The sequence below is a fragment of the Stegostoma tigrinum genome, chromosome 18 (assembly GCF_030684315.1).
Source record: "Stegostoma tigrinum isolate sSteTig4 chromosome 18, sSteTig4.hap1, whole genome shotgun sequence".
Classification (NCBI taxonomy): Eukaryota; Metazoa; Chordata; class Chondrichthyes; order Orectolobiformes; family Stegostomatidae; genus Stegostoma; species Stegostoma tigrinum.
The window spans coordinates 2,128,894-2,153,966 of NC_081371.1; the positions used below are offsets into that span (position 1 = coordinate 2,128,894).

The 25,073-nt window shown below is 45.1% G+C and overlaps 1 protein-coding gene across 1 annotated transcript in view; it reads left to right on the forward strand.

Moving 5' to 3' along the window:
* Positions 1 to 23,999, forward strand: part of LOC125460758 (aldo-keto reductase family 1 member D1-like) — a 29,332-nt gene extending 5,333 nt beyond the window's left edge. The window contains exons 2-9 of the mRNA XM_059652266.1: positions 3,381 to 3,548; positions 6,108 to 6,224; positions 7,339 to 7,416; positions 9,785 to 9,907; positions 12,105 to 12,214; positions 19,040 to 19,205; positions 23,365 to 23,447; positions 23,793 to 23,999. Of these exons, the coding sequence (XP_059508249.1) occupies positions 3,381 to 3,548; positions 6,108 to 6,224; positions 7,339 to 7,416; positions 9,785 to 9,907; positions 12,105 to 12,214; positions 19,040 to 19,205; positions 23,365 to 23,447; positions 23,793 to 23,835 (888 nt within the window). The 3' untranslated portion in view covers positions 23,836 to 23,999. The remainder of the gene's footprint in view (positions 1 to 3,380; positions 3,549 to 6,107; positions 6,225 to 7,338; positions 7,417 to 9,784; positions 9,908 to 12,104; positions 12,215 to 19,039; positions 19,206 to 23,364; positions 23,448 to 23,792) is intronic.
* The last annotated feature ends 1,074 nt before the right edge of the window (positions 24,000 to 25,073 follow it).

Genomic DNA, 25,073 nt, shown 5'->3' on the forward strand with positions numbered 1-25,073 from the left:
TCAGTGGATTCTTAATTCCAGACTTTATTTATTGAATTCAAATTCCACCATCTGCTGTGGTGGCATTCGAATCTGTGAAGAGAAGTCAGAGTTAGCATTTCTGGTGTGGTGACACTTCCTCAAAACTCTTTCTATCTGAGCACGCCACTTCTAACGTCTGGCCTCGGCTCCTCCTCTTGTTTTGATTCATATATCTGTGCAGTCTAAATATAATGAACTTGGAAGCATAGTCTGGGATTTAGGCTCAGACTGTTCAGGAGAGATGTTTGAAAACACTTTGACACAAAAGTTACCCACTGATCTTATTCTTCACCTGACGAAGGAGCAACCTTCCGAGCCCTTGTGATTACAAATAAACCTGTTGGGCTCTAACTCGCTCAGAGATAGTAAGAACTGCCGATGGTGGAGCTAGAGGAACACAGCAGGTCAGGCAGCATCAGGGGAGCAGGAAAGTGACGTTTCGGGTCGGGACCCATCTTCAGAGAGAAAGAAGAGTTTCAGAAAGGTCCCGATCCGAGATGTCAGATTTCCAGCTTCTTTGATGGTGACTGGCCAGCTGTGTTCCTCCAGCTCCACACTGTGTTATCTGGTGGACTGCAACCTGGTGTCATGTCACTTCTGACCTTGTCCACCCCAGATCAAGACCGGCGCCTCCACGTCACGAATTTGTGCATTCGTTCACATCCTGAAAAGCAGTTGAATGACCCACAGTTGCTCAGTGTGTCAGCAGAAACATAGAAAATAGGTGCAGGAGTAGGTCATTCAGCCCTTCGAGCCTGCACCACCATTCAATATGATCATGCAATCTCAGTATCTCATTTTGCTTTCTCCCCTTACCCCTTGATCCATTCAGCCAGAAGGGCCACATTTCGCTCCCTCTTGAATATATCTAACGACCTGGATCCAAGATAACAAAGTGTGGAGCAGGATGAACACAGCGGGCCAAGCAGCATCTTAGGAGCACAAAAGCTGACGTTTCGGGCCTACTCCCTTCATCAGAAAAGGGGGAGGGGAGAGGATTCTGAAATAAATAGGGAGAGAGGGGGAGGCGGACCGAAGATGGATAGAGGAGAAGATAGGTGGAGAGGAGATTATAGGTGGGGAGGTAGGGAGGGGATAGGTCAGTCCAGGGAGGACAGCCAGGTCAAGGGGGTGGTCTGAAGTTAGTAGGTAGGAAATAGAGGTGCAGCTGGTGGTGGGAGCAGGGGATAGGTGAGAGGAAGAATAGGTTGGGCAGGCTGGGACGAGCTGGGCTGGTTTTGGGATGCACTGGGGGAAGGGGAGATTTTGAAGTTAGTGAAGTCCACATTGATACCATTGGACTGCAAGGTTCCCAAGCAGAATATGAGTTGCTGTTCCTGCAACCTTCGGGTGACATCATTATGGCACTGCAGGAGGCCCAGGATGGACATGTCATCTAAGGAATGGGAGGGGAGTTGGAATGGTTCGCGACTAGGAGGTGCAGTTGTTTACTGCGAACCAAGCGTAGGTGTTCTACAAAGCGGTCGCCTATTGCCCCACACCCTACCTCTTCCTCCACTACATTGATGACTGTATCAGCGTGGCCTCATGCTCCCAAGAGGAGCTCGAACAGTTCCTCCATTTCACCAACACCTTCCACCCCAACCTCAACTTCACCTGGACCATCTCCAACACATCTCTTACCTTCCTGGACCTTTCTGTCTCCATCTCAGGCAACCACCTACAAACCGATGTCCATTTCAAGCCCATCGACTCCCGCAGCTACCTGGAATACACCTCCTCCCACCCACCTTCCTGCAAAAATTCCATCCCCTATTGCCAATTCCTTCGCCTCTGCCGCATCTGCTCCCAGAATGAGGCATTCCACTCCTGTACATCCCAGATGTCCTCGTTCCTCAAGGACCACAACATCCCCCCCTGCCCCCGCTCCGGAGTGGTCGAGAATGCCCTCAACCATGTCTCCCGCATTTCTTGCAACTCATCCCTCACAACCCATCCCCACAATAACCGCCAAAAGAGAATCCCCCTCATCCTCACATATCACCCCACCAACCTCCAGATACAATACATCATCCTCCAACACTTCAGCCATCTAAAATGTGACCCCACCACCAAAGACATTTTTTCATCCCCACCCTTGTCTGCTTTCCGGAGGGACCACTGTCACCGTGACTCCCTTGTCCGCTCCACACTCCGCGCCAACCCCACCACACCCGGCACTTTCCCCTGAAACCGCAGGAAGTGCTACACCTGCCCCCACAGCTCCTTCCTCACCCCCATCCCAGGCCCCAAGAAGACTTTCCACATCAAGCAGATGTTCACCTGCACATCTGCCAATGTGGTATACTGCATCTGCTTTACCCGTTGTGGCCTCCTCTACATTGGGAAAACCAAGCGGAGACTTGGGGACCGCTTTGCAGAACACCTCCGCTTGGTTCGCAACAAACAATTGCACCTCCCAGTGGCAAACCATTTCAACTCCCCCTTCCATTCCTCAGACGACATGTCCATCATGGGCCTCCTGCAGTGCCACAATGATGCCACCCGAAGGTTGCAGGAACAGCAAATCCTAGTCCACTTGGAAATCCTGCAGCCCAATGGTATCAATGTGGATTTCACAAGCTTCAAACTTTCCCCTTCTCCCACTGCATCCCAAAACCAGCCCAGCTCGTCCCGGCCTCTCTAACCTGTTCTTCCTCTCACCTATCCCCTCCTCCCACCTCAAGCTGTACCTCCATTTCCTACCTACTAGCCCCTACCTACTAACCTCATCCCACCCCCTTGACCTGTCCATCCTCCCCGGACTGACCTATCCCCTCCCTACCTCCCCACCTATACTCTCTCCACCTATCTTCTTTTCTCTCCATCTTCGGTCCGCCTCCCCCTCTCTCCCTATTTATTCCAGTTCCCTCACCCCGTCCCCCTCTCTCATGAAGGGTCTAGGCCCGAAACGTCAGCTTTTGTGCTCCTAAGATGCTGCTTGGCCTGCTGTGTTCATCCAGCCTCACACTTTGTTATCTTGAATTCTCCAGCATCTGCAGTTCCCAGCATCTCTAACGACCTGGATCCAGCAGCTTTCTAATGAATAAACATGCCAGAGGCAGATAGATACTGCTGTGAAAGAGGGAGTATAACTTGTTTCGGCTGACTGCGCTGCCTTGTAGGGATTCTGCTCGATTAAAGGGACACTGCACATTTCCAAAGTTTCCACCACAAGTAAGCGAAGAACGTTGCAGGGTAAAAATTAGTTATGACAGCAGCAATCTGACAGTGCTTCCGCTTCCGCTGCTCTCGGAAGGTTTGGGCTATAAAACTGATTGAAAATGTGATAATACTTTGTATGTTAGAACAGTGTTTCAATTGTGATCTGAGCGCTGTCACATTCCGTTTTCCAACAGACTGCCAAAGATGCGTGTTATGATGCGATAAAAATAGCGATTGATGTTGGATACCGACACATCGATGGAGCCTTGGTTTACGGTAACGAAGATGAAATCGGAAGGGCCATTCAGGAAAAGATCGCTGATGGTACCGTGACACGAGAGGACCTCTATTACTGTGGCAAGGTAAATTCATCTGCTCCCTCTCCCTCTCTGCCTATCATACTCTTCCCCACCCCTGGAGCTGCTGACCTCCATTTGCTTTTGTTTCATACATTCTGCATTTTGACATTGGCCTCCAGATATTGAGCATTACTCAGCTGTTCTACTATAAGTGATCACCGGGAGTTTGATCTTAATCTCAGTTGGCTCACGCACTTACCTGTAATCACATAGTCAGCATACACAATTACATGCAAATGTATAACTCACATGCAAACTCACAAGGCCATATATGCACATACTGTTAACATAATAAAACAATGACACGCGCGCAGCACAGACACACACAGACACACACACAAACACACACGCACACACACGCATTCACACAGAACCACTGCACAGATAACCGTAGATAGTAAGAACTGCAGATGCTGGAGTCAGAGGCAACACAGCAGGCCAGGCAACATCAGAGGAGCAGGAAAGTTGACGTTCTGACTTGGGACCCTTCTTCACAAATGGGGAGGGGGAAGGGAGCTGGGAAATAGGAGGGGTGGGTCTGGGGAAGGTAGGTGGGATGGCGATAGGTGAGTGCAGGTAGGGAGTGGTGGGAATTTGTCAGTGGGATGGGTTGGGGTCAGATAGCGGGGCAAGAAGGGACAGATTGTGTCAGGTCAAGGAGGCGGGATGAGAGCAAGGGTTGGACATGGAATGAGGCTGGGGTGGGGGAGATATTAAAACTGGTCGATTCCATATTTAGGCCATCGGACTGTAGGCTCCTGAGGGGAAATATAAGGTGTTGCTCCTCCAGTTTGTGGGTGGTGTCATCGTGACACCGGAGGAGTCCCAGGAGGGACACGTCACCCAGGGAGAGTGGGGGGAGTTAAAATGGTTGACGGGAAGGTGTTGTCGTTTGTCACGTACAGAGCACAGATGAACTACAAAGTGGTCTCCAAGTCTACACTTAGTCTCACTGATGTCGAGGAGGTCATATCGGGAGCAGCGGATACATTAGAACAAGTTGACAAATGTACAGGTGAATCCCTGTCCAGAATGAAAGGTTTGTTTTCAGCCTTGAATGGAGGTGGGGGGGAGGTGTAGGAGCAGGTGTAGTACTTCCTGCGGTTGCAGGGAAAGGTGCCAGGTTGGGGGGGTAGTGGGGCTAGTGGGGAGTGTGGAATGAATGAGGGAGTTGCCGAGAGAGCAGTCCCTACAAAAGGCAGATGGGATGGGGAGGGAAATTTCTCTGATTGTGGGTTGGGATTGTAGCTGTTCAAGCTCCTCAATCTCCCACCTCTTCCTCCACGACATCAATGACTGTATCAGCAGTGCCTCATGGTCCCATAAGGAGCTTGTACAGTTCATCAACCTTACTAGCACCTTTTGCCCCAACCTCAAATTCACCTGGACAATCTCTGATACCTTTCTTTCCTGCTTGGGCCTCTCCAGCATCATCCCTGGTGATCACCTCGAAAGTGATGTCTATTTCAAGTAAACCGAATCCCACAGCTACCCGGTCTAAACCTCCTCTCACCCACCCTCCTGCAAGAATGCGAACCCCTACTCCCAACTCCTCCATCTCTGCCACGTCTGCTCCCAAGATGGGGTGTTCCACTCCCGAACATCCCAAATGTCCTCCTATTTCAAGGACTACAACTTGCCCCTCTGGTGATGAAAAATGCCCTCAGCCACATCTCTTGCATTCCCCACACTTCTTCTCTCACACCCTCTCCTCCCAACAAAAATAAAGACAGAATCCCCCTAGTCCTCACATATCACCCCACCAACCTCCACATCCAGTGTATCATTCTCTGCTACTTCTGCCACTTACAATCTAAACCCACAACCAAAGAGATATTTCCCTCCCCACCCACATCTGCTTTTCATAGTGACTGCTGTCTCCACAACTCCCTCATCTGCTCCACACTCTCCACTAACCCCACTATACTTGGCACCTTTCCCTGCAACCGCAGGAAGTGCTACACCTGCCCCTACACCTCTCCCCTTACTACCACTCAAGGCTCAAAGCCAAACTTTCATACTAGACAGCAGTTCACTGGACATCTGTCAACTTGGTCTACTGTATCCGCTGCTCCTGATGTGGCCTCCTCTACAAACGTAGACTTGGAGACTGTTTTGTGGTGCATCTGTGCTCTGTACCTGACAAATCACAACACCATCTAGTCGCCAACCATTTTAACTCCTCCTCCCACTTGCTGGGTGACATGTCCATCCTGGGCCTCCTCCAGTGTCACAATGACACCAACCGCAAACTGGAAGAACAACACCTCGTATTCTGCCTTGGAGGGCTTCAGCCCAATGGCCTAAATTCACCAGTTTTAAAATCTCCCCAACCCGGCCTCATCCCATGTCCAACTCTTCCTCTCACTCCTGCCTCCTTGACCTGGCACAACCTGTGTTGGCACAGATACCAAGCTGTTTGCGATCCACGATTTGAACTGTGAATATAGTTGCAGTTATAGAGAAAGTTGTGAAGTCTTGAAAAACAGATTGTCACAGGCTACTGCGCTGCAGAATATGACAGTGCTGCTTCAGTTTGACAGAGTCACTTCACAATTTCAGCTGTGGAACACCTTTCACCCACCGGAACTGGTACAACCCAGCCTGGAGAAATCCCTCAAATTGTTAAAGTTTGATTACATCGACCTGTACATCATTGAGCTTCCTCTGGCCTTTAAGGTGAGTCAATGCCCTTCTTGGGGCTGTTCTTTCACCGCTTTTCTTCTTGATTCCCAATCTAATTTCTTACATTCCCCTTGACCATGCTGCCTCTTATTGCTGTCCAGTTTCTCAGACACTCTCTGTACTACACCATCTCATCCAAATCTTCATACTTCACCGGTCAGTCTAGATACTGAGCACCAGTTGGCCCTTCAAATATAGGAGCTGTACAGTTGCACTTAATGATCCCTGCACCAGAAATGAAGGGGGATCTACAGATTTTGATCAGGAAAAGAAATACATGCTAAATGAGCGCAGAAGCCAGAGTTTTCTACAGTAACTGTTGAAGTTTGGAGTATTTTATCAAATTATGGCTGTCCCTTTCCCAGGCACAGTTTGTCCTATTGAAGATGTACGCCAGAGGAAGACACAATAGTAGTTCTTGATTTGACTGGATCCATTAGGAAGGTAATAAGTAAAAAGCTGGGTCACATTAATCTGCCAAAATCCTGTCACCACAGGATCTGTCTCAAAATTAGAACTGTACAATGGAGAAGTCAACTACTTGTCTCAATGTGATAAGGACTGATGTTCCTGTCTCCACATTAATTCTGTGGGCTACTGCTCATCTCTTCTCACTCACCTCCCATTGCGCTCCCTCTCAGCACTTGCCCATGGACAAGTTAACTTTTTACAAAGTCCCTGGTCCATTGACATACCCTACGAGTGCCTGAGGTTCAAAGGAATTATTCCAAAGGGGACTTTGGTCCTCAGGCTCCTCTCCTAAGGCTGTATGCTGAGGGGCCCGATCATTTTGGTTTGTTTTTCAGGCACTGTTGAACTTGGACCTCATTAGCTTTGTTCCACCTGATTGACACAGATCTCTGCAGACTCCTCTCTGCAACAGTTCATTCTCCAGCATTGCCCAGCGATCTAATTACATCTTTAAGCAAACATCTCTGGGCAAGCTTTTAATTACCTGTCTTAATATCTCCTTCGTATTGCTCACTGTAATATTTAGTTTCATAACATCTCCATAAAGTATATGATGCATTTATGTCAGAGATGCTATATAAATGCAAATTGCTGTTGTTGTTCATTGCTTATAACTCTTTGCATTTGCCCATTGCAGCCGGGAGATGTGTTTTATCCCCGTGATGAAAGTGGGAAGCATTTGTACCATCCAACTGATCTGTGTGCTACCTGGGAGGTAAGCTGGGAGCGTCCTGAGTTTATTCACCCTCCAAGCAATACAAACTGCTTCTTGCTGAGGACTCAGAAACTGGTCAGCAGCAAAACAACAGCCTCAGACAAGAGTCACAGCCTAGCTGATGCATTTGTGAATTTATAGACAATCTGCTATATGTCTCAGCCAATAAGGTTCAATGCAATAACTGAGAGCTTCTTCTTGTATTCATGTCAGGTATAATTCAATTAAAACATCCAATACATGTCATAAAATGATTTTCTCAGAGACCTTTCAATGTTCCACTTCAAATCAGAGCAACTCTGAACAATTAATTTCATTCCTCAATAATGTGTGCAGTATCTGTTTGTTCTTCTTTGGTGAAATCCTTTAAAATTTATTCATGGAAGATTCATATTTATGTTCAGACCATATCATTAGTCAATCCCTTCCAATTGTTAGTCAGAAATTGCGCTGTCTTCATTGACCACATGGGACATTCAGAAGACTCACTGCTTGTCAGATTTCAAAATAGTCCCAATATTCAACACTCAGGTAAATGTAATGGAAGGACTATATACAGCAAAGGGTGAAAGCACCTTTAGCATGTCCGTCTTTTAAAGTACCATTATGCAATGAACTGCCCAAAGCAAAAAAGGGACGATCCCTAACATGGCAGATGATGAAACCAAATCTGAGGAAGAGGATGATTTTGTAGGGTCACAGGGAATGGGAATTCCCTGCTAAGGCATGTGATTAGACAGTATTTATCCAAATTGACAATCAAATTGGTTAGATCAATTCCTCATGATTATTTGGAATTAATTGCAAAATCTAACATTGAGCAGCTGATGGAAATAAATGATAAATGATAGAATATATTCTTGCCTCTGGACCAGGAGACTGATTCAAGTCCCACCTGTTCAGGGATGAGTAATAATATCTCTGAACAGGTTAGTTAGAAAACGTTGTTATCATGCATCCTTGTGTGTTTGCGATGGGGTCCTGAGGCACAGAATGTGTTGGAGATGAGTTAAAGCTAAATAATAAAAGAATGATTACTTATTGTCACTTGCATTCGCTGGAGTGAATAATACAGTAAAATACAGAGAAAAGCTTCAACAGTTGCCACAATCCAGTGCCATTTTGAATAGATTAAGAATAAAAAGGATGAACGATCCAACTGAAAGAGAGTCATGAGCCCCGAGTTGACTCACCAACAACACCTGCACTATCACCCTTTCTCTACCACCTCACCGCCACCCGCGCCAGCCCTACCAATGTAGGAATTGCCAATCTATAGGTGCCATCTCTTTACCAGAAGGCTCATTTCACTGCCGCTGCCAATGCTAGGTCCTGTGCTGAATCTACAATCACCCTGCAACCAGGAGTCCCCAGCTCAGCTGCTGCCCTGATAACATCAGGAGTTCTGGCTCCAAGCATATCTTGCTGCCATCACTGCAGCTGCCAACTTACCAACGCCAGGAGTCCCCACTCTGGGTATTACAACTAGAAGTCCCTGGCTCTGCTGCCAGACCATGTTGCCGTCACCATCTTGCCAAGTGTCCTACTCCAGCTTCCCTCCTCCGAGGTGTCACCTTGCCACCGCTGCCATCTTGAAATGTCCACTGCTGCCATTGCCTCAGAGCACTGGAGGTGCTTTGCCACTCCTGCTGCTACTGTCATCACCAGCCCCAACAGCAGGAGGATGTCCCTGCTGCTTCTGCAGCTACCACTTCCAGTCGCCATGAGGAGCCGTGTCCACCACCGCCTCTGGCCAGCAGTAGGAGCCGCCATTCTGCACACAGCTCCTGTAGCTGCCACATCAACTTTGAGTACTAACCTGCTGCAAAAGGTTTCACAGAAAATAGGAATGAAAGAAAAATTAATGGGTTATTAATGAGTCTGATTGAATATGATTCCACTTGCAGTGAAGACCAATGTCAGATCCTTTGACACAAGAAATGTGATACCCAGACAGGAAACTCTAAATGTGATCCCAGCTATCTGGGAGATGTCTTACACACTGGACTGCAGTCTCCTGTAAGTTTTTGTACATCCTGTTTAGCCGTATGATTAATACAAAGTGTGCAGATAGAAAACTCCATCATATGGAAATGGTTAGCCTATATGGATCTTCACACAATGAATGACTTGGTATGTAACTAAATAAAATAATTTTCACAAGATTCAGACCCAAGCTAAAATATTGCAGCTGACGCCAATGCAAAATTGAAAGTGAAAACAATTTTTATTCAGAAAACAAAAAATACTAGAACTACTCAGCAGACCTGCTGCATGTGTATCGAGAAACAAACTGAACTTTTCAGTCAATTTTTAAGTGATGGAATCTGCAATGCTTTGTTACTGTATCAGGATCTTTACTTGCTAGGCCCTGGAAGCACTGAAAGATGCTGGTTTGGTCAAATCAATTGGGGTGTCCAATTTTAATCGCAGGCAGTTGGAGCTGATCCTGAACAAACCCGGTCTGAAGTACAAGCCAGCAGTAAACCAGGTACTGTTTGTTCCAACATTTAATGGTTTAGTGTTTCAATCTGATTTATTTAAGCTGATATGGTGAAACCTGAGGGAGCTCTCTTCGACCTGATATTATGTTCTACCACTCACCTCGTTCAGACAATTGAGTGGATGTTATTGCTAATCACACCTTGGTCTGTAGCCCTCAGTCTGTAACACCTTCTCCTCCTTTGTGTATCTGTCTTTCATCAAACCTCTGACATCTCACTCAAGATCATAATCCTCACCCAAATGTATTGTAAAATTTCTCACCAAGATACCTTCACAGCTTTCTTACTGAGTAACGCTGTTGTGAAAGTGCCAATGTTGAACTGCAATGGACAACGTCAGAAGTCGTACAACACCAGATTATAGTCCAATAGGTAAAACCTTTCAGAGCACTGCTGAAGCTGAGGCTGATCCAAATCTCCATCCTGCTCATTATATCCTTTATTTCCCTGAATCCCATATCCCCCCACTAAACTGCATCCTCAAAATAAACTCTGTCTCACATTAATGACCAACTGCATTGGGCCATATGGAGCCTCAAGCCTCCTCCATCACTAGTAAACTCTTGGCTGACCCTCCATTCTATATTTTGTTCCACATCTTTTGACTGCCTTAGAATTAAACAATTCCCAACTTCTCTCTATTTTGAATCAAAACAGCCCACCCTTTATTCTAAGACTGAGTCTCCTTGTTGCAGACTCTCTAATCAGGGGACAGTCTCTAAACATCTGTCATTTGATGCCCCCTTAAATTATTTATGCTTTAGTCAGATTGTTCACATACTTCTCTAGGGTACAAACCCATCACACTTCAACTCTTATTAATAGATAATACTCTCATTCTAGATATCAATGTTCTAACCCTTTTCTGCACAATCTCTCAGGTAAGCATAATCCTTCCGCAGCAATGGAGCAAGACTGTACACAATATTTGACGGTGGTCCCTCCAAACACCTGGACAACTGCTGCAAGGCCTCAATTAAAATAAAACTAAGAACTGTGGCTGCTGGAAATCTGAAACACAAACAGAAATTGCCGGAGAAACTCAGTAGTTCTGGCAGCATCTGTGGAGAGAAAACAAAGTTAACATTTTGGGTCCAGTTACCCTTCTTCAGAACTCAGGCTTTGATTTTATACTGTATCATTTGTCTCTTTGATTACTTTCTGTATGTGTGTTAACTTGCAGGAGGTTGCCAAATCTATCTAAGTACAATATTTAGAGGTTTATCATTTAAAACATTTTGCATTTCTATTCTGAGCAAAATTCATACACTCACACTTGCCAGGATTACACTCCATCTACCAACTTTCTTTCATTTAACCCATGTATTTACCCATCTTAAAGTTTCAGCAAAATGTGGATGTATTGTCTCAGTAATATTGGTTTAAAAAGTAGATAAGTTCCTGTATTGGCCATATCACACTGATCAGAAACAAGCAACCAGTTGGCAAATAATCTTGTTTTCTGCTCTTTAACAAATCCTCATTCTATCCTTAAATATTTTCCTCAACCTTTCACATAGCACTTTGCCACATGTCTTTTGAAAATCAGAATGCACTGGTTCCACTAGCAGTTACATCCCTCAAAAAAATCATTCATTTGTAAAGTAGGCCCCTGCTTGATCATACTCTGATTTTCTAAGTGCCCTGTTGCTGCTCCTTTTTTCATGGGTTTTCTCAGTGATTAATGCCAGACTAAAACGGGATGGTAGCTCCCTGTTTGCTGCCTTCTGTAGTCATGTTACGTTTGCTTATTTATGGTTCACTGGCACTTATCTCAATTCTGAGAAATCTATTCTGGGCAAATACATGTGTTAAATATTTCTGCCCTTTCTTTAACAAGCCCACATTGATATTCATTCCTGTCCTCCACGTTTGTATATTTATGGATGCTCTGACAATCTTTTTTTTCTTGTTTTCCCCTCATTTAAGAAGTATTTAAATGTACACTGGCACAAAGCATACAAGGTTCTGGGCCACGTCCTGGAAAATAGATTGGGCTAGTTAGGTTGTTGTTTGTGATTGGTGTTACACAATGGGCTTTTACTGTGCTGTAGATCACTATGACTCAATGACTCATTGACTCTGACATTTCATTTTTCCCCTCTTTATCAATCTATGATTGTCCTTTGCTGTACACTGGTCAAAATGACAGCAACTTTCACTTTTTGTTTTCCTTCTGCTCAGATCGAATGTCACCCATATTTTACCCAGCCCAAGTTCAAGGAGTTTTGTGACTCCCATGGCATTGTCATCGTGGGCTACAGCCCTCTAGGAACCTGTCGGGATTCACTCTGGTAAGCAATCTTCTTACCTTTACCTCATTGACTCTCTAAGATGTTGACTCTTTTCCAGAATTAGAATTAACTTTATTGTCACATTTACTCACATGAGTGCAGTGAAAAGTTGACAAAGTTGGTGCAATCTGAGGCTCAAAGATACCTAGGTACAGTATCTTAGGAATAAAATTAAAAATGAAAAGTTCAGCCTTACAGTCCTTCAAGCACACCATGTCGAGCCTCACCTCCAGACTGCACCAGGTCTCACCTCCAGACCAGGTCAGGCCTTGGCCTGGACCACACCAAGCCAAGCCTCCAGGCCGCACCAAGTATCACCTCCAGACCGCATCAGGCCTTACCCCCAGACCATGCTGAGCTGAGCCTCCAGTCTGCACCAGGCCCTTCCTCCAGATTGGGTTAGGCCCCTAGCATGCCAGACTGCGCTGAACCAAGCCTTCAGTCTGCACCAGGCCTTGCTACCAGACTGCGCTGGGCCTTGCCTCCTGTCCACACTGGGACCTCACCTCATATTGCTCCAGGCCTTGCCTCCAGTGCAAACCTGGCTCCACCCCAGATCAAATTGGGCCTTGCCTCCAGTTTGCACTAGGATTTTGCCTCCATCACAATCCAGGCCTTGTCTCCAGTCCTCACCAGGCCTTGCCCCAATATTGTGGTGGGCCTCGCCCCCAATCCACACCAGCCTTCGCCCACAGACAGTACCAGGCCTTGCTCCAGCCCGTACCAGGCTTCACTCCCAGGCTGTGCCGGGCCTTGCCTCCAGTCCACATCAGGTCTTGTCTCCATTCTGAATCAAGCTCAACAGCCAATCACCCACTGAGTTCCCAAGTCCAGGCTCAGATCTATTGAAGCCAAGGGTACCCGAGCCAGGCACCGCCATCACTGCTGCTGACAACAGTCCGATACCAATCCGGATAGCTATAACAGCAGAATATGAAAGAAAAGAGAAAGATGAAGACAGAAAAGAAGAGAGAGGGAGAGAGAAGAATGCAGACTACTTGGAGCATAGGGTTCAGGAGTCCCTGTACTCCCTCCCATGCCAGCGCTACCATCTTGGTAAATGGGGCATGGTTCCAGGATTATGATTCTCCTTGTGCGAGGGCAGGACGGTGGAGAGGGCTGGGAGGGGGGATTAAGGGTGATGAGGGAGGGTGAGAGGACAAGAGGTGGTGTTTCCATTTCCCTGCCATACACTTGGCATTTTAACCAGTGATGGCTCCAGCCCAAAGGCTAATTTTGTCTTTTACGTTACCAACTAAGGACTTCAATCCACTGGTAGTTTAGCAGTGGCAGATTTGTCTATCACCACCACAAAGTGAGACCCTCAGCGGGCACAAGAGACTAGGTGGAATGTGTTGAGCAGTAATCACGTCAGAGTGGTGAGGAAGGCGTTTGGTATACTTGCCTTCACTGGTCAGTGCATTAAGTATAGGAGTTGAGATATCATGTTGCGACTGCACAGGACATTGGTTAGGCCAGTTTTCGAATACTGTGTTCAGTTCTAGGTGCCTTCTATAGGAAAGATGTTTTTAAGCTTCAAAGGGTGCAGAAAAAAAATGTACAAGGATGTTGCTAGTGCTGGAATGTTTTGGCAATAGAGAGAAGCTGAATAGACTGGGGCTTTTTTCTCTGGAGCATCAGAGGCTGAGGGGTGACCTTATAGAGGTTTATAAAATCATGAAAAACATGGATAAGGTGAATAGCCAAGGTCTTTTCCCCAGGTTTGCAGAGTCCAAAAGTAGAGGGCATTGGTTTAAGGTGAAAGAACAAAGATTTACAAAGTACCTGACGAGTAACTTTTTCACACAGAGGGTGGTGTGTGTATGAAACAAGCTGCCAGAGGAAATGGTGGAGGTGGCTACAATCACAAAAGTTAAAAGGCGGCTGCGTGTGTATTTGAATAGGAAGGGTTTAGAGGGATATGGGCCAAATGCTGACAAATGGGTCTGGGTCAAATTGGGGTGTCTGGTTAGCATGGACGAATTTGACTGAAGGGTCTGTTTCCGTGCTGTATGACTCTGTCCTGTCCCATTGTCAGGACAGACCCAGCAGAGGTGGTGACGCAGCAGCATAGTTGGGAGGGAGTTGCCCTGTGAGCCCTTAACATTAACTCTGGACCCCATGAAGTCTCATGGCCTCAGGTTAAACATGAGTAAGGAAACCTTCTGCTGATTATAACGTATCATTCTCTCCTGGTTGATGATTCAGCACTGACGGTGGCAACGGTACAAAATATAACTCTGGTCGGGAGATTTCAAAGTCTACTAACGAGTGGCACATCAGCAGCATAGATTCAGAGTCATACAGCATGGAAACAGACTCTTCAATCCAACAAGTCCATACCAATCGTAATCCCAAACTAAACTAGTCTAAAGCCTGCGCTCACCCCATATTCCTCCAAACCTTTCCTATCCATGTACTTACCCAAATGTCTTTTAAACATTGTAACTGTACCTGCACTCACCACTTCCTCTGGAAGTTTATTCCATACACAAACCACTCTCTCTATATAAAGAGGTTTACCCTCATGTCCTGGTCAGATTGAAAAGGACACTGCTGCTAGACCAGCAGGATGGCAGGGTGGCACTGTGGCTCAGTGGTTAGCACTGCTGCCTCACAGCAGCAGGGACCCAGGTTCGATTCCACCCTCAGGCTGTGTGGAGTTTGCACATTCTCACTGTGTCTGCATGGGTTTCCTCCCACAGTCCAAAGATGTGCAGTTCAGGTGGTTTGGCCAGGCAAAATTGTCCAGTGTTCAGGGATGTGTAGATTTGGTGGGTTACAGGGGGATGGGTCGGTGTGGGCTTGTTGGACTAAAGGACCAATAGGGATTCTATGAAACCGAATCTGCAGCAGGTGGTGAGGAAACCAATAAGAGGGGAAAAAAAACATACTTGACCTCATCCTTACCCACTGCTGGCAGCAGATGCATATTGGTAAGAGTGACCACCACACAGTCCTGTGGAGACAAAGTCCTGCCTTCACATTGAGAATACCCTCCAATCTGTTCTGAGGCATTATCACAGTGCTAAATGGGACAGACTCCGAATAGCAACACAAGACTGGGCATCCATGAGGTGCTGTGGGCCATCACCTAGGAGCAGAATTGTACCCCTGCACAATCTGCACCTTCATGGCCTGGCATATTCCCCACTCAACTACTACTATCAAGCCAGCGAATCAACCCTGGTTCAATGGAGGGTGCAGGAGCAGCACCAGATATAACAAAAAATGGTAGCTTCACCAGGTTGACATTTCTGAAAGGACTACTTGCATGACGAATGGCATAAGCAACAAATGATGGAGCTAACTGATCCTACAGCAATGGATCAGATCTAAACTCTGCAGTCCTGCCACATCCTGTCATAAATGACCAACAGTTAAATAACTGACTGGAGGAGGAGGCTCTGCAAATATCCCTATTTTTAATGATGGAAGAGCCCAGCATACCAGTGCAAAATATTAGGCTGAAGTACTCACCACAATCTTCAACCAGAAATGCCAAATGGATCATTCATCTTAGCCTCCTCCAGTAACCCCCAACATGACAGATAGCAGTCTTCAGTCAATTTGATTCACTCCATGTGATATCAAGAAACAGTTGGAGACAGTGGATACTGCAAAGGCCTTGACAACATTCCGGCAATAGTACTGAGAAGCAGTGCTCCAGAATTTGCTGCTCCCCCAGCCAAGTTCTTCCTGTAAAGTTACAAAATTGGCATCAAACTGACAATGTGTAAAATTGCCCAGGTATGTCATGTGCACAAAAAGCAATCCAGACAATTACCGTCCCGTCAGTAAAGTGATGATAGGGGTCAGTGCTGTGAGGCAGCATCTGCTCGGCAATAATCTGCCCCCTTCTCTGGACTGCAGTCCCCAATCCTATGAATATGTTCTCAAGCATCCTTTCTGGAGCACTGCTCCCCACCCTCACTTGTTTCATCTCAATTTCCTTTTCCCAAGTTTCTCTGGCTGGTCCTGATGGACTGACAGTGGCCCCCGCTTTGAGTGGCTGAACTAGACAATCCTAGAGGACAGGTGCCCAGACCCCTGTGTGATTGCTGTACATTTCCCTGACTGTTAATCCTAGACCCAGACTGACTGTAACTACTCCCTGGACTGCAGTGTCACAGTCTCTCTCATGGACAACACTCCAACTGGGCACCTGACCATGATCAATCCCCTGCACTGGTCTTGGAGACTGTCCTTGACTCTCTGTGCCAGGGAATCCCCCTGACGGATGGCTGCCTTCATGGGCTTTGGTGGGGACTACTGCTGTCAGACTTTAAGAGAAACCTGCCCACTTGCTGCAAACTCAATGTGTTTATGGTGTAAGCTACTGACACATGGAGTGGGTATGTGGTTGATGCAGTGGACTGCTATACAAAAAGATGTCCAACTCCTTTGACAGAGGACAGGAGGGCAGGCTGCCTGGCTATTGGTAGGGAAGAAAGGACAAGAAATGGTTGCTGTGAGCAGGCAGGTAAGCTGTAAATGAGTAAGCACGAACAGAACAAACAGGCAGTCCTGAGGTGCTGTCTAGTCCAATCCCTGTACACAAGGTGCCCTTTAAAGCAATCTTTTGATGCTAGTTGCTGGTGTGGTTTGCAAAGCAGCTCTGTACTCCCCCAGTGACCTTGAACAGGATCAGAGAGGCTCTTCACAAATATTCATCAAATAACTCCTCTCACCTCCATGTCGAGATTTCTCCATCTAGCTTGTTTGGGGTTTTGGTAAAACCGGGAACTAAGTTTTTTTTTGTTTTACCCGGAAGTACTATTATACACAACTGAGGCCACCAAAATCACAATGACTTTTCTTTTTCCATTTTTTAACTATTAATTGCCACCAGTAAAAATATCCACATAGCCAAATGGTTATTTACTAGGAAAACCCATTATGGACAATGCAAGCCATCAAAGATGAGGGCAGTGTAGGGAAAGCGGGAAGGAACTAAATCAAAACGGAGGGGAAAAAATAATTCATTATTTTAATTTTTTTAAGCAAGAGAGCTGATCATGCAATACTTACCCCGGTCTGGCAGCCAAGTGAAGATTTACAAATTGATTAACTTGAGAACCCTCCTAGTGGCACAGTGGCAGTGTTCCTACCATTGAACCAGGACACCTGGCTTCAAGCCCCACCTGCTCTAGAGGTGTGTAATAACATCTCGTCAGGCTGATTAGAAAAACAGGTTAAATTTTTAAAAAATCGATGATCAGCTTGTTAGGGACACATGCTATGTTCAGCAATTCCTGAAGCGGGACTTGAGCCTAAAGTTTCTGGCCTAGAGCTAATGTTAGTAACATTACTTAGGAAGATGGTTGTAGTTGTTGGAGGTGAATCATCTCAGCTCCAGGACATCTCTGCAGGAGTTCTTCAGGGTAGTGTCCCAGGCCCAACCATCTTCAGCTGCTTCATCAATAACCCTTCCTCTATCATAAGGTCAGAAGTAGGGATGTTTGCCGACGATTGCACAGTGTTTGGCACCATTTGTAATTCCTCAGATACTGATGCAGTCCATGTTCAAATGCAAAAAGATCTGGACAATATCCAGGCTTGGGCTGACAAGTGGCAAGTGATATTCATGCCACACAAATGCCAGGCTATGACCATCACCAATGAGAGACAATCTAACTACCATCCCTCACCATTCAATGGTGTTACCATCACTGAAGCCCCCACTATCAAAATCCTGGGTGCGTTACGTGACCAGAAAATCAACTGGACCCACCACATAAACACAGTGGCTACAATAGCAGTCCAGAAGCTAGGAATACTGTGACAAGTAACTCACGTCCTGACTCCTCAAAGCCTGTCCACCATCTACAAGGCACAAGTCAGGAGTGTGATGGAATACTCCCCGCTTGCCTGGATGATGGCAGCACCCCCAACACTCAAGAAGCTTGACATCATCCAGGACAAAGCAGCCCGTTGATTGGCACTACATCCTAAAGCATCCACTCCCTCCACCACTGACAATCAGTAGCAGCAGTGTGTGCTATCTACAAGATGACTGCAGAAAATCACCAAAGATCCTCAGACAGCACCTCCCAAACCCACAATCACTTCCATCTCGAAGCACAAGGGCATCAGACATATGGAAACACCACCATCTCCAAGCCACTCACCATCCTGATTGCGGAAATATATCGCTGTTTCTTCACTGTTGCTGGGCTAAAATCCTGGAAATCCCTCCCTGATAGCATTGGGGTCAACCCACAGCAGGAGGACAGCATCAGTTTAAGAAGGCAGGTCACTACAACCTTCTCAATGGCAACTAGGGATGGGCAAGAAGTACTGGACAACCAGCAACACCCACATCCCATAAATGAATACAGAAAAAGTAAACTGCACCACAAGATTGTTGCTCAATATTTAGCTGCCCCAGAACAGATTACCAGTCAGCTTATTGCCTTGGTGTTTGTGGGATTTTACTGTGGTCATTTTGACTACTGTATTTCTTCAACAGGGCACTTTTAAAATGTTTAATATCTGTAATTGACTGACTTGATTGATCAGTGTTCACTAACCACAGTCAAGGTAATACAGCAATCCCACATGGGCTTCAGTGAGACGATCCAAGATTCTGCACTGGCTATTTCTCGTCAGACTGATTGTTAACTAAAGATCCCTTCTGGGTAGCATAAGTGTGGGCTGACAGTGAGTGAGGATTTGGCTGTGAGACCCTCAACCGTTAAAGGGCTCTATAACCATACCCATCCTCACTCAGGGAATTGTATCCAACAAGGTGAAACATTATGAAGGGGATACAATTTAGGAGGAATCTTTAAGAAGAAATGTAGAGCATGTCTTTGTCTGCAGGGTGAACATTAAGATTCCCTCTCTGCTGGATGATCCTGTGTTAAACTCTGTGGCAGCAAAATACAAGAAAACCAGCGCCCAAGTAGCCCTGCGTTTCCAGCTTCAGCGAAACATTGTCATCATTCCAAAAAGTTTTAACCCAGAGCGTATCAAACAAAACTTTGAGGTATGAATCTGGTTAGCTGTTTTACTTTGAGCTGCGGCTTTGTTTCATTGTATTTATCGTTGTGATCTAGCTGACTGAGGTCTCACTGATCTATGCTGATGTCTCTACTCCATGTGAGCCTCCTGTCATCTATCTTCATCTAAGCCTTTCAAAGTAGCTTTAATCTCTTTCTTGCTCATCAATGAAAGGCATTCTGTAATATTCACAACAACAGTTTCTTACTGTCACAAGTTGCACATTTATAATCATTTTCTGACAAGAGGTTTTTCCTGAATTGTGATTAATTAGTCACAATGCTATTTTCATGGTTTTGGAATCTTCTCCATAAAGAATCTTCTATAGGTTCAGCCTTCCATTTTAAGAACAGCCATTCAGCCCCTGATACCTAAGCATGACAGAATATTGATAACCCATTGATCTCAGAAGGATACAACATCGATAGAGAGCTGTTTTTAACATCCCTATGTAAATAAAGAGTTCAGACTGCGATGGATAGAGGAAATTTTACTTCACATTAGGAACAGCTAGACAGTGCACGAATGAAAAGAGCAAACACAAACATTTCTGCAGTCAGGGCGCAATCCACAGCCAATTTTTGATGAGAGTAGTTAGCCCTGGTTGTCTCTAAAGCCACAGGAGATCACAGTCCAATTTGTCCTTCCTTACCTTACTCCCTTAAAAAAACTGTAGCTTGATATTCCCTTGGTCATTTCATATGTGATGTTCCAGGTGTCCTATCCAAACAGTCACTGAAGTTACATCCACAGTCATCTTTGGCTCTAATTTCAAGCCGAATATACCTGTAAGTGATTTGGGGTTAGGATCCATTAACGAGACAGTACACAGGACAGCACCCATAATCTTATTCAGCATTTTCTGTTCCTGATCATGGGGTTTTAATTATCAATGCAACTGAACCCCACCACCCAAGCCTCCTCCCACAACCTGCATACCAATCTCCATGAACGTCCAATATTTCCATTTTGGAAGTCTTCTGTTATATCCTTATCATACCAAACACGAATGGTGTCATATCAGCCTGTGCTGAATCCATTTACAAGAGTTTATCCAATTACTTAGTCTATCAGCATCTCTGTCATTCTGTCTTTTCATCTACACCGCACACAATACCACTTATTTTTGTCTCATCAACTCATTTGGATAAATGATTTTTATTTATTCCATCAAAACAATTAAGGTTCTACAACAGATTTTTGAAAGACACAAATGAATACACTCTGCCTGCTGGACTATCAGCCTGTTCTCCTATTCTCTACCTTCTGCTCCTTAGCCAATTTCCAAACCAGGTCAATATAATTTTTCTTTACAGTAATTTCATAGGTTATAAATGTCTTTAACAGTCACTTGTAGAGTCACGGAGTCAAAAAGATCTATAGTACCCAAAAAAAGCCATTTGACCCTTCACATCCCAAACCAGGTAAAAACAACCACTATTCCAACTACTTGAACCCCATTTTCCAGCACTTGGCCCTGAGCCTTGGCATTGCAAGTGCACATCTAAATACTCCTTTGATGTTATGAGGGTTTCTGCCTTGACCACTCTTATAGGCAGTGAGTTCCAGATTCCCATCGTCCTCTGTATGAAAACGTTTTTCCTCAAATCCCCTACAAACCATCTGCCCCTTACATAATCTATTTTGTCTGATTATTGATCCTTCCATCAAGGGCAAAAATTTCTTCCTGTATACCCTGTATATGCTGCTCATAATGTTATGCAGATCAATAATGTCCCCTCTCAATCTCCACGGCTCTAAGGAAATCCACGCCACTTTGTCCAATCTCTCTTCATAACAGAAATGTTCCAGCCCAGACATCCTGGTAAATCTCCACTGCACCTCCCTAGTGCTATTGCAACGGTCCTATAATGTGGATTCCAGAACTGCAAACAATACTATAGCTGTAGCCTAACCAACATTTTATATAATTACACCATAGCCTCCCTGCTCTCAAACTCCAAGCCTCAGCTAATACAAGCAAGTATTCCATCTGCCTTCTTAACCATTTTATCCACCTGTCCTGATACCTCGGGGACCAGTGGACATGGACACCAGGGTCCCTCTGATCCTTGGTGCTTCCCAGGGTCCTACTGTTCATCATGTATTACCCTGTCCTGATTGCCTGCCCAGATGCATCACCTCACATTTATCCAGATTGAATTCTGTTTGCCACTGATCAGTCCATCTGACCAGCCGATCTACATCCTCTTGTAACCTAAGGCTAAGTTCCTCATAGTTTACCAAACCACCAATCTTTGTATCATCTGTGAACTTACCAGTTAGCCCTGCTACAATCAATTCTAAATCATTTATATGATCCACAAATAGCAAGGGCCCAACATTGACCCCTGTGAGATCCCACTAAATACAGATTTTCAACCATCACCCTTTGCTTCCTGACAGTTAGCCTAATTGTGGAGTCAATATTGTGTGGAGCTGGAGGAACACAGCAGGGAGAGCAGCATCAGAAGTCCTGATGAAGGGTTCCCACCTGAAACAATGACTTTTCTGCTCCTCTGATGCTGCCTGACTTGCTGTCTTCCTGCACACTGTGTTGACTCTGACTCCAGTATCTTTAGTTCTTGCTATCTCCAAGTGACTAAAAGCCCAATTGTAGATCCAATTTGCCAAATTTGCTTGGATCCCATGGGCTTTTCCTTTGCTATTAGTCCCCTTGTGGGACATTATCAAATGCCTTGATGAAGTCCAAGTAGACTACATCAAAAGTAATGCCCTCTTCCACATGCCTGGTCCCCTTTAGAAGAAATTCAATCAAATTGATCTTACATGACCTCATTTTATCAAAACGATGCTGATTGTTCTTTACTAATCCCTGCCTTTACAAATGATCCTGTCCTTCAGAATTGCTTCCAATATATTCTGTACATTGATGGCTAGCCTGTAGTTTCCTGGTTATGCCTTGCTCCCTTCTTGAATAACAGTACCAGACTAGCTGTCCTCCAGTCCCCTGGCACCCCTTCGGCAGCCAGAGAGGAAGTAAAAACTTTTGCAACTTTCCCTGCTATTTCCTCCCTGCTTCACTTAATAACCTGGGATACATTTCATCTAGCCCTGAATAATTATCTATTTTTAAGCTTGCCAAACCTCCTTCTCTATCTATGCTAATTTATTTAATTGTATCACAGACCTTCTCCCTGGTTTCTACACCCATGCCACCTTTTTCACGAGTGAACAATGACATACAGTATTAATTTAGAATCCAACCAATGTCCTGTGGCTCCACAGGAGCTCTTAACCATCGTGGCTCTTAACAGGGTCTACTCTTTCCCTGGTTATCCCTTTACTCTTACTGCACCTACAAAGTAACTCAGGATTTTCCTTTATTTTCCCTGCCAGCATCCTTTCAAATCCACTTTAAGTTTCCTAATCTCCCTTTTAAGTTCCCTGTTGCATATTCTATACTCCCCCAGACTTCGGCTGTTTTCAACCTTTGATTTTCGCAATAAGCCTTTTTCTTTGAATCCAATCCTGACTATTCCTCAATATCTAGAGCTTACAGAATTTGGCGGTTCCACCCTTTCACTTAATTGGAACATACACCGAACTTTATCAAAGATCTCCTGGAAGTCCTTCATAATAAGATGCATAGATATTTCACTGTCCATTACTTTAGTCACATCTTCAAAATGATCAGCTTCATGAGGCATGATCTACCCTTTACAAATGCATGCTAGCTCTTCCTGATAGGCTGAAAAAATCAAAGCGACTCAAACCTTCAATAATTCCAGCCATTTCCCAACAACACATGTTGGGCTACCTGGTCTATATCCTCACATTTCCTGTCTCACTGTTCTTAAATAGCTGGATGATATGCTTTCATTTCTACAGGAATGGCTCATGTACTGAATGAACTTTGGAAGATTAAAGTTAGGGGACCCGTAGCGTTCTCACCTAGATGCTGGAATGAAAACCATCTGTATCTGGGGTGAGGTAGAGGGCTGTCACTCTTCAGCATCGTTATTTTCTTCATTATTGTTGCTTTGCTTATGCTAACCTTTTTTGAGTTCCTGTCCCTGATTCATTATGATTTCTGTTGTGTGTCTGATGAGATGCCCTTTTCCTTTTCTTCCCCTAAATTTGATCTTCTCAGGGTTCAATATTTGTTTTTCTTTCTTTCTTAGATTTTTGACTTTTCTTTGACAAGTGAAGAAATGAAAATGATTAGTGCTCTCAACAGGAATGAACGATATGTGGAACTTTTGATGTAAGTTTCTTGTTCCCTATCAGAAACATGATGTTTCACATCGAACACAGTCTCCACACACTCAATGTAAAATCCTAACTAATCCTGATGACTCATCAAAAGATATGTTCCATTTACTGCGTTATAGGTCAAGAAGGGGCTAATCTCAACCTCCAACATCACTGCCCAACGGCAGTCATTGTATAATCATCAGTAGTAAGTTGATAACCTGTTTATCCACACCACTGGCACCGAGGTCAGTTGGACCATCTTTATTGCCACTCAGCTGAGACTGACCAACTCAGCAAACCAAGACTTTCATGTGTTGGCTTCCCCTAACCGCCAGTCTTTGTTCCGTCCCTGCAGGTGGAAGGATCACCCAGAATACCCATTCAACGATGAATACTGAGCTCCAAAGTTTGTTGTCAGAGGTGGCTAGGAGCAAGAGTAGGAGAAACGCCAGATTCCTGGATGAAAAGAGATAAAACCAAATTGGAGCCAAAGTTCAAAACAAAGTAAAAGCCAAAGTACAACAGAGAAAAGTAGTTGAAAATAAAAACAAGCCTGAATGAATCTTTTCTTTTCCTACCTTGTCACATCTATAATTGCAAGCGATTAACAGATAATCCATTGAAGTGCAATGACTCTTCAAGAAACAGATTGCAAGAGTCATTTCAAATCAGACAGCAGGTTTTTCTGTACTTATTATTGCTAACTAGCAATAGAGAGAAAGTAAATTTCCATCGTCCGAGGGGAATATTTTGAAGTTCAGTTTAGTTACTGAATGTTGGCCATTTCTGACTTGCCATGCATGACAAACATGGGCAACATCACTTTGTTTTGTTGAGCATCTCCATGTAGCACTGGCTTTGTTTGTGACACGAGTTTCTTCAGAGGTGGAAGCGCTAACTTTGGCTCTTACTCTCTCTCTCTCCTCACAGACACTCCTTCCCCACCATTCCCCAAGTCTTTTTCTTCTTCTCTCTCCCCACCCCTTGATTCTCTCTGTCGCTCCTCACAGTTCGTCCCTCTTTCCAAATTTTTCTCCCTCTGTCTCCTCTCAAGATCCTATGTCTCTCATCCCAGACTTTCTCTCTTGCCCCAATCTTTCTTTCTTTCCCCAGCTTACTTTCTCAGCCCAGTCCTTCTCCCTTGCCGTTCTATCTCATTTGCCTCCACACAACCTGCTTGCCAATCTCTTTATCCTAGATCTCCCTGTTGCCCCCATTCTCTCTCTCTCTCTCTCCCTCCCGCTCTACATCACCCCCCACCCCGCCCCACCCCCAATCCCACCATTTATCTTCATCCAGTCTCTCACTGGTGAGGTTTAGAAATGGTGTGAATCTCATTCAGAATGCAATGCCGACACACCACTGAACCTTAGCATGAATGTCACAGGGAGTTGAGTCAGAATGCAGTCTTTGACTTGGGGCATGGAAATGGTGCCAACCACAGCCTTCTCTAATTGTGTCTGGGTGGGTTCCCTCCTGTGGATTGTCTTCAGAGTAAGAGCATCAGTATTTGTATTCTTTTTGCCTGGCCTGTACCAGATTTGGTATTCAAACTGTGTGAGTTCAGTTGCCCATTAGGTTACTGTCTTGGTGGATATTCGTAAGTAGCTAAATGGATTGTTGTCAGTAAACACAT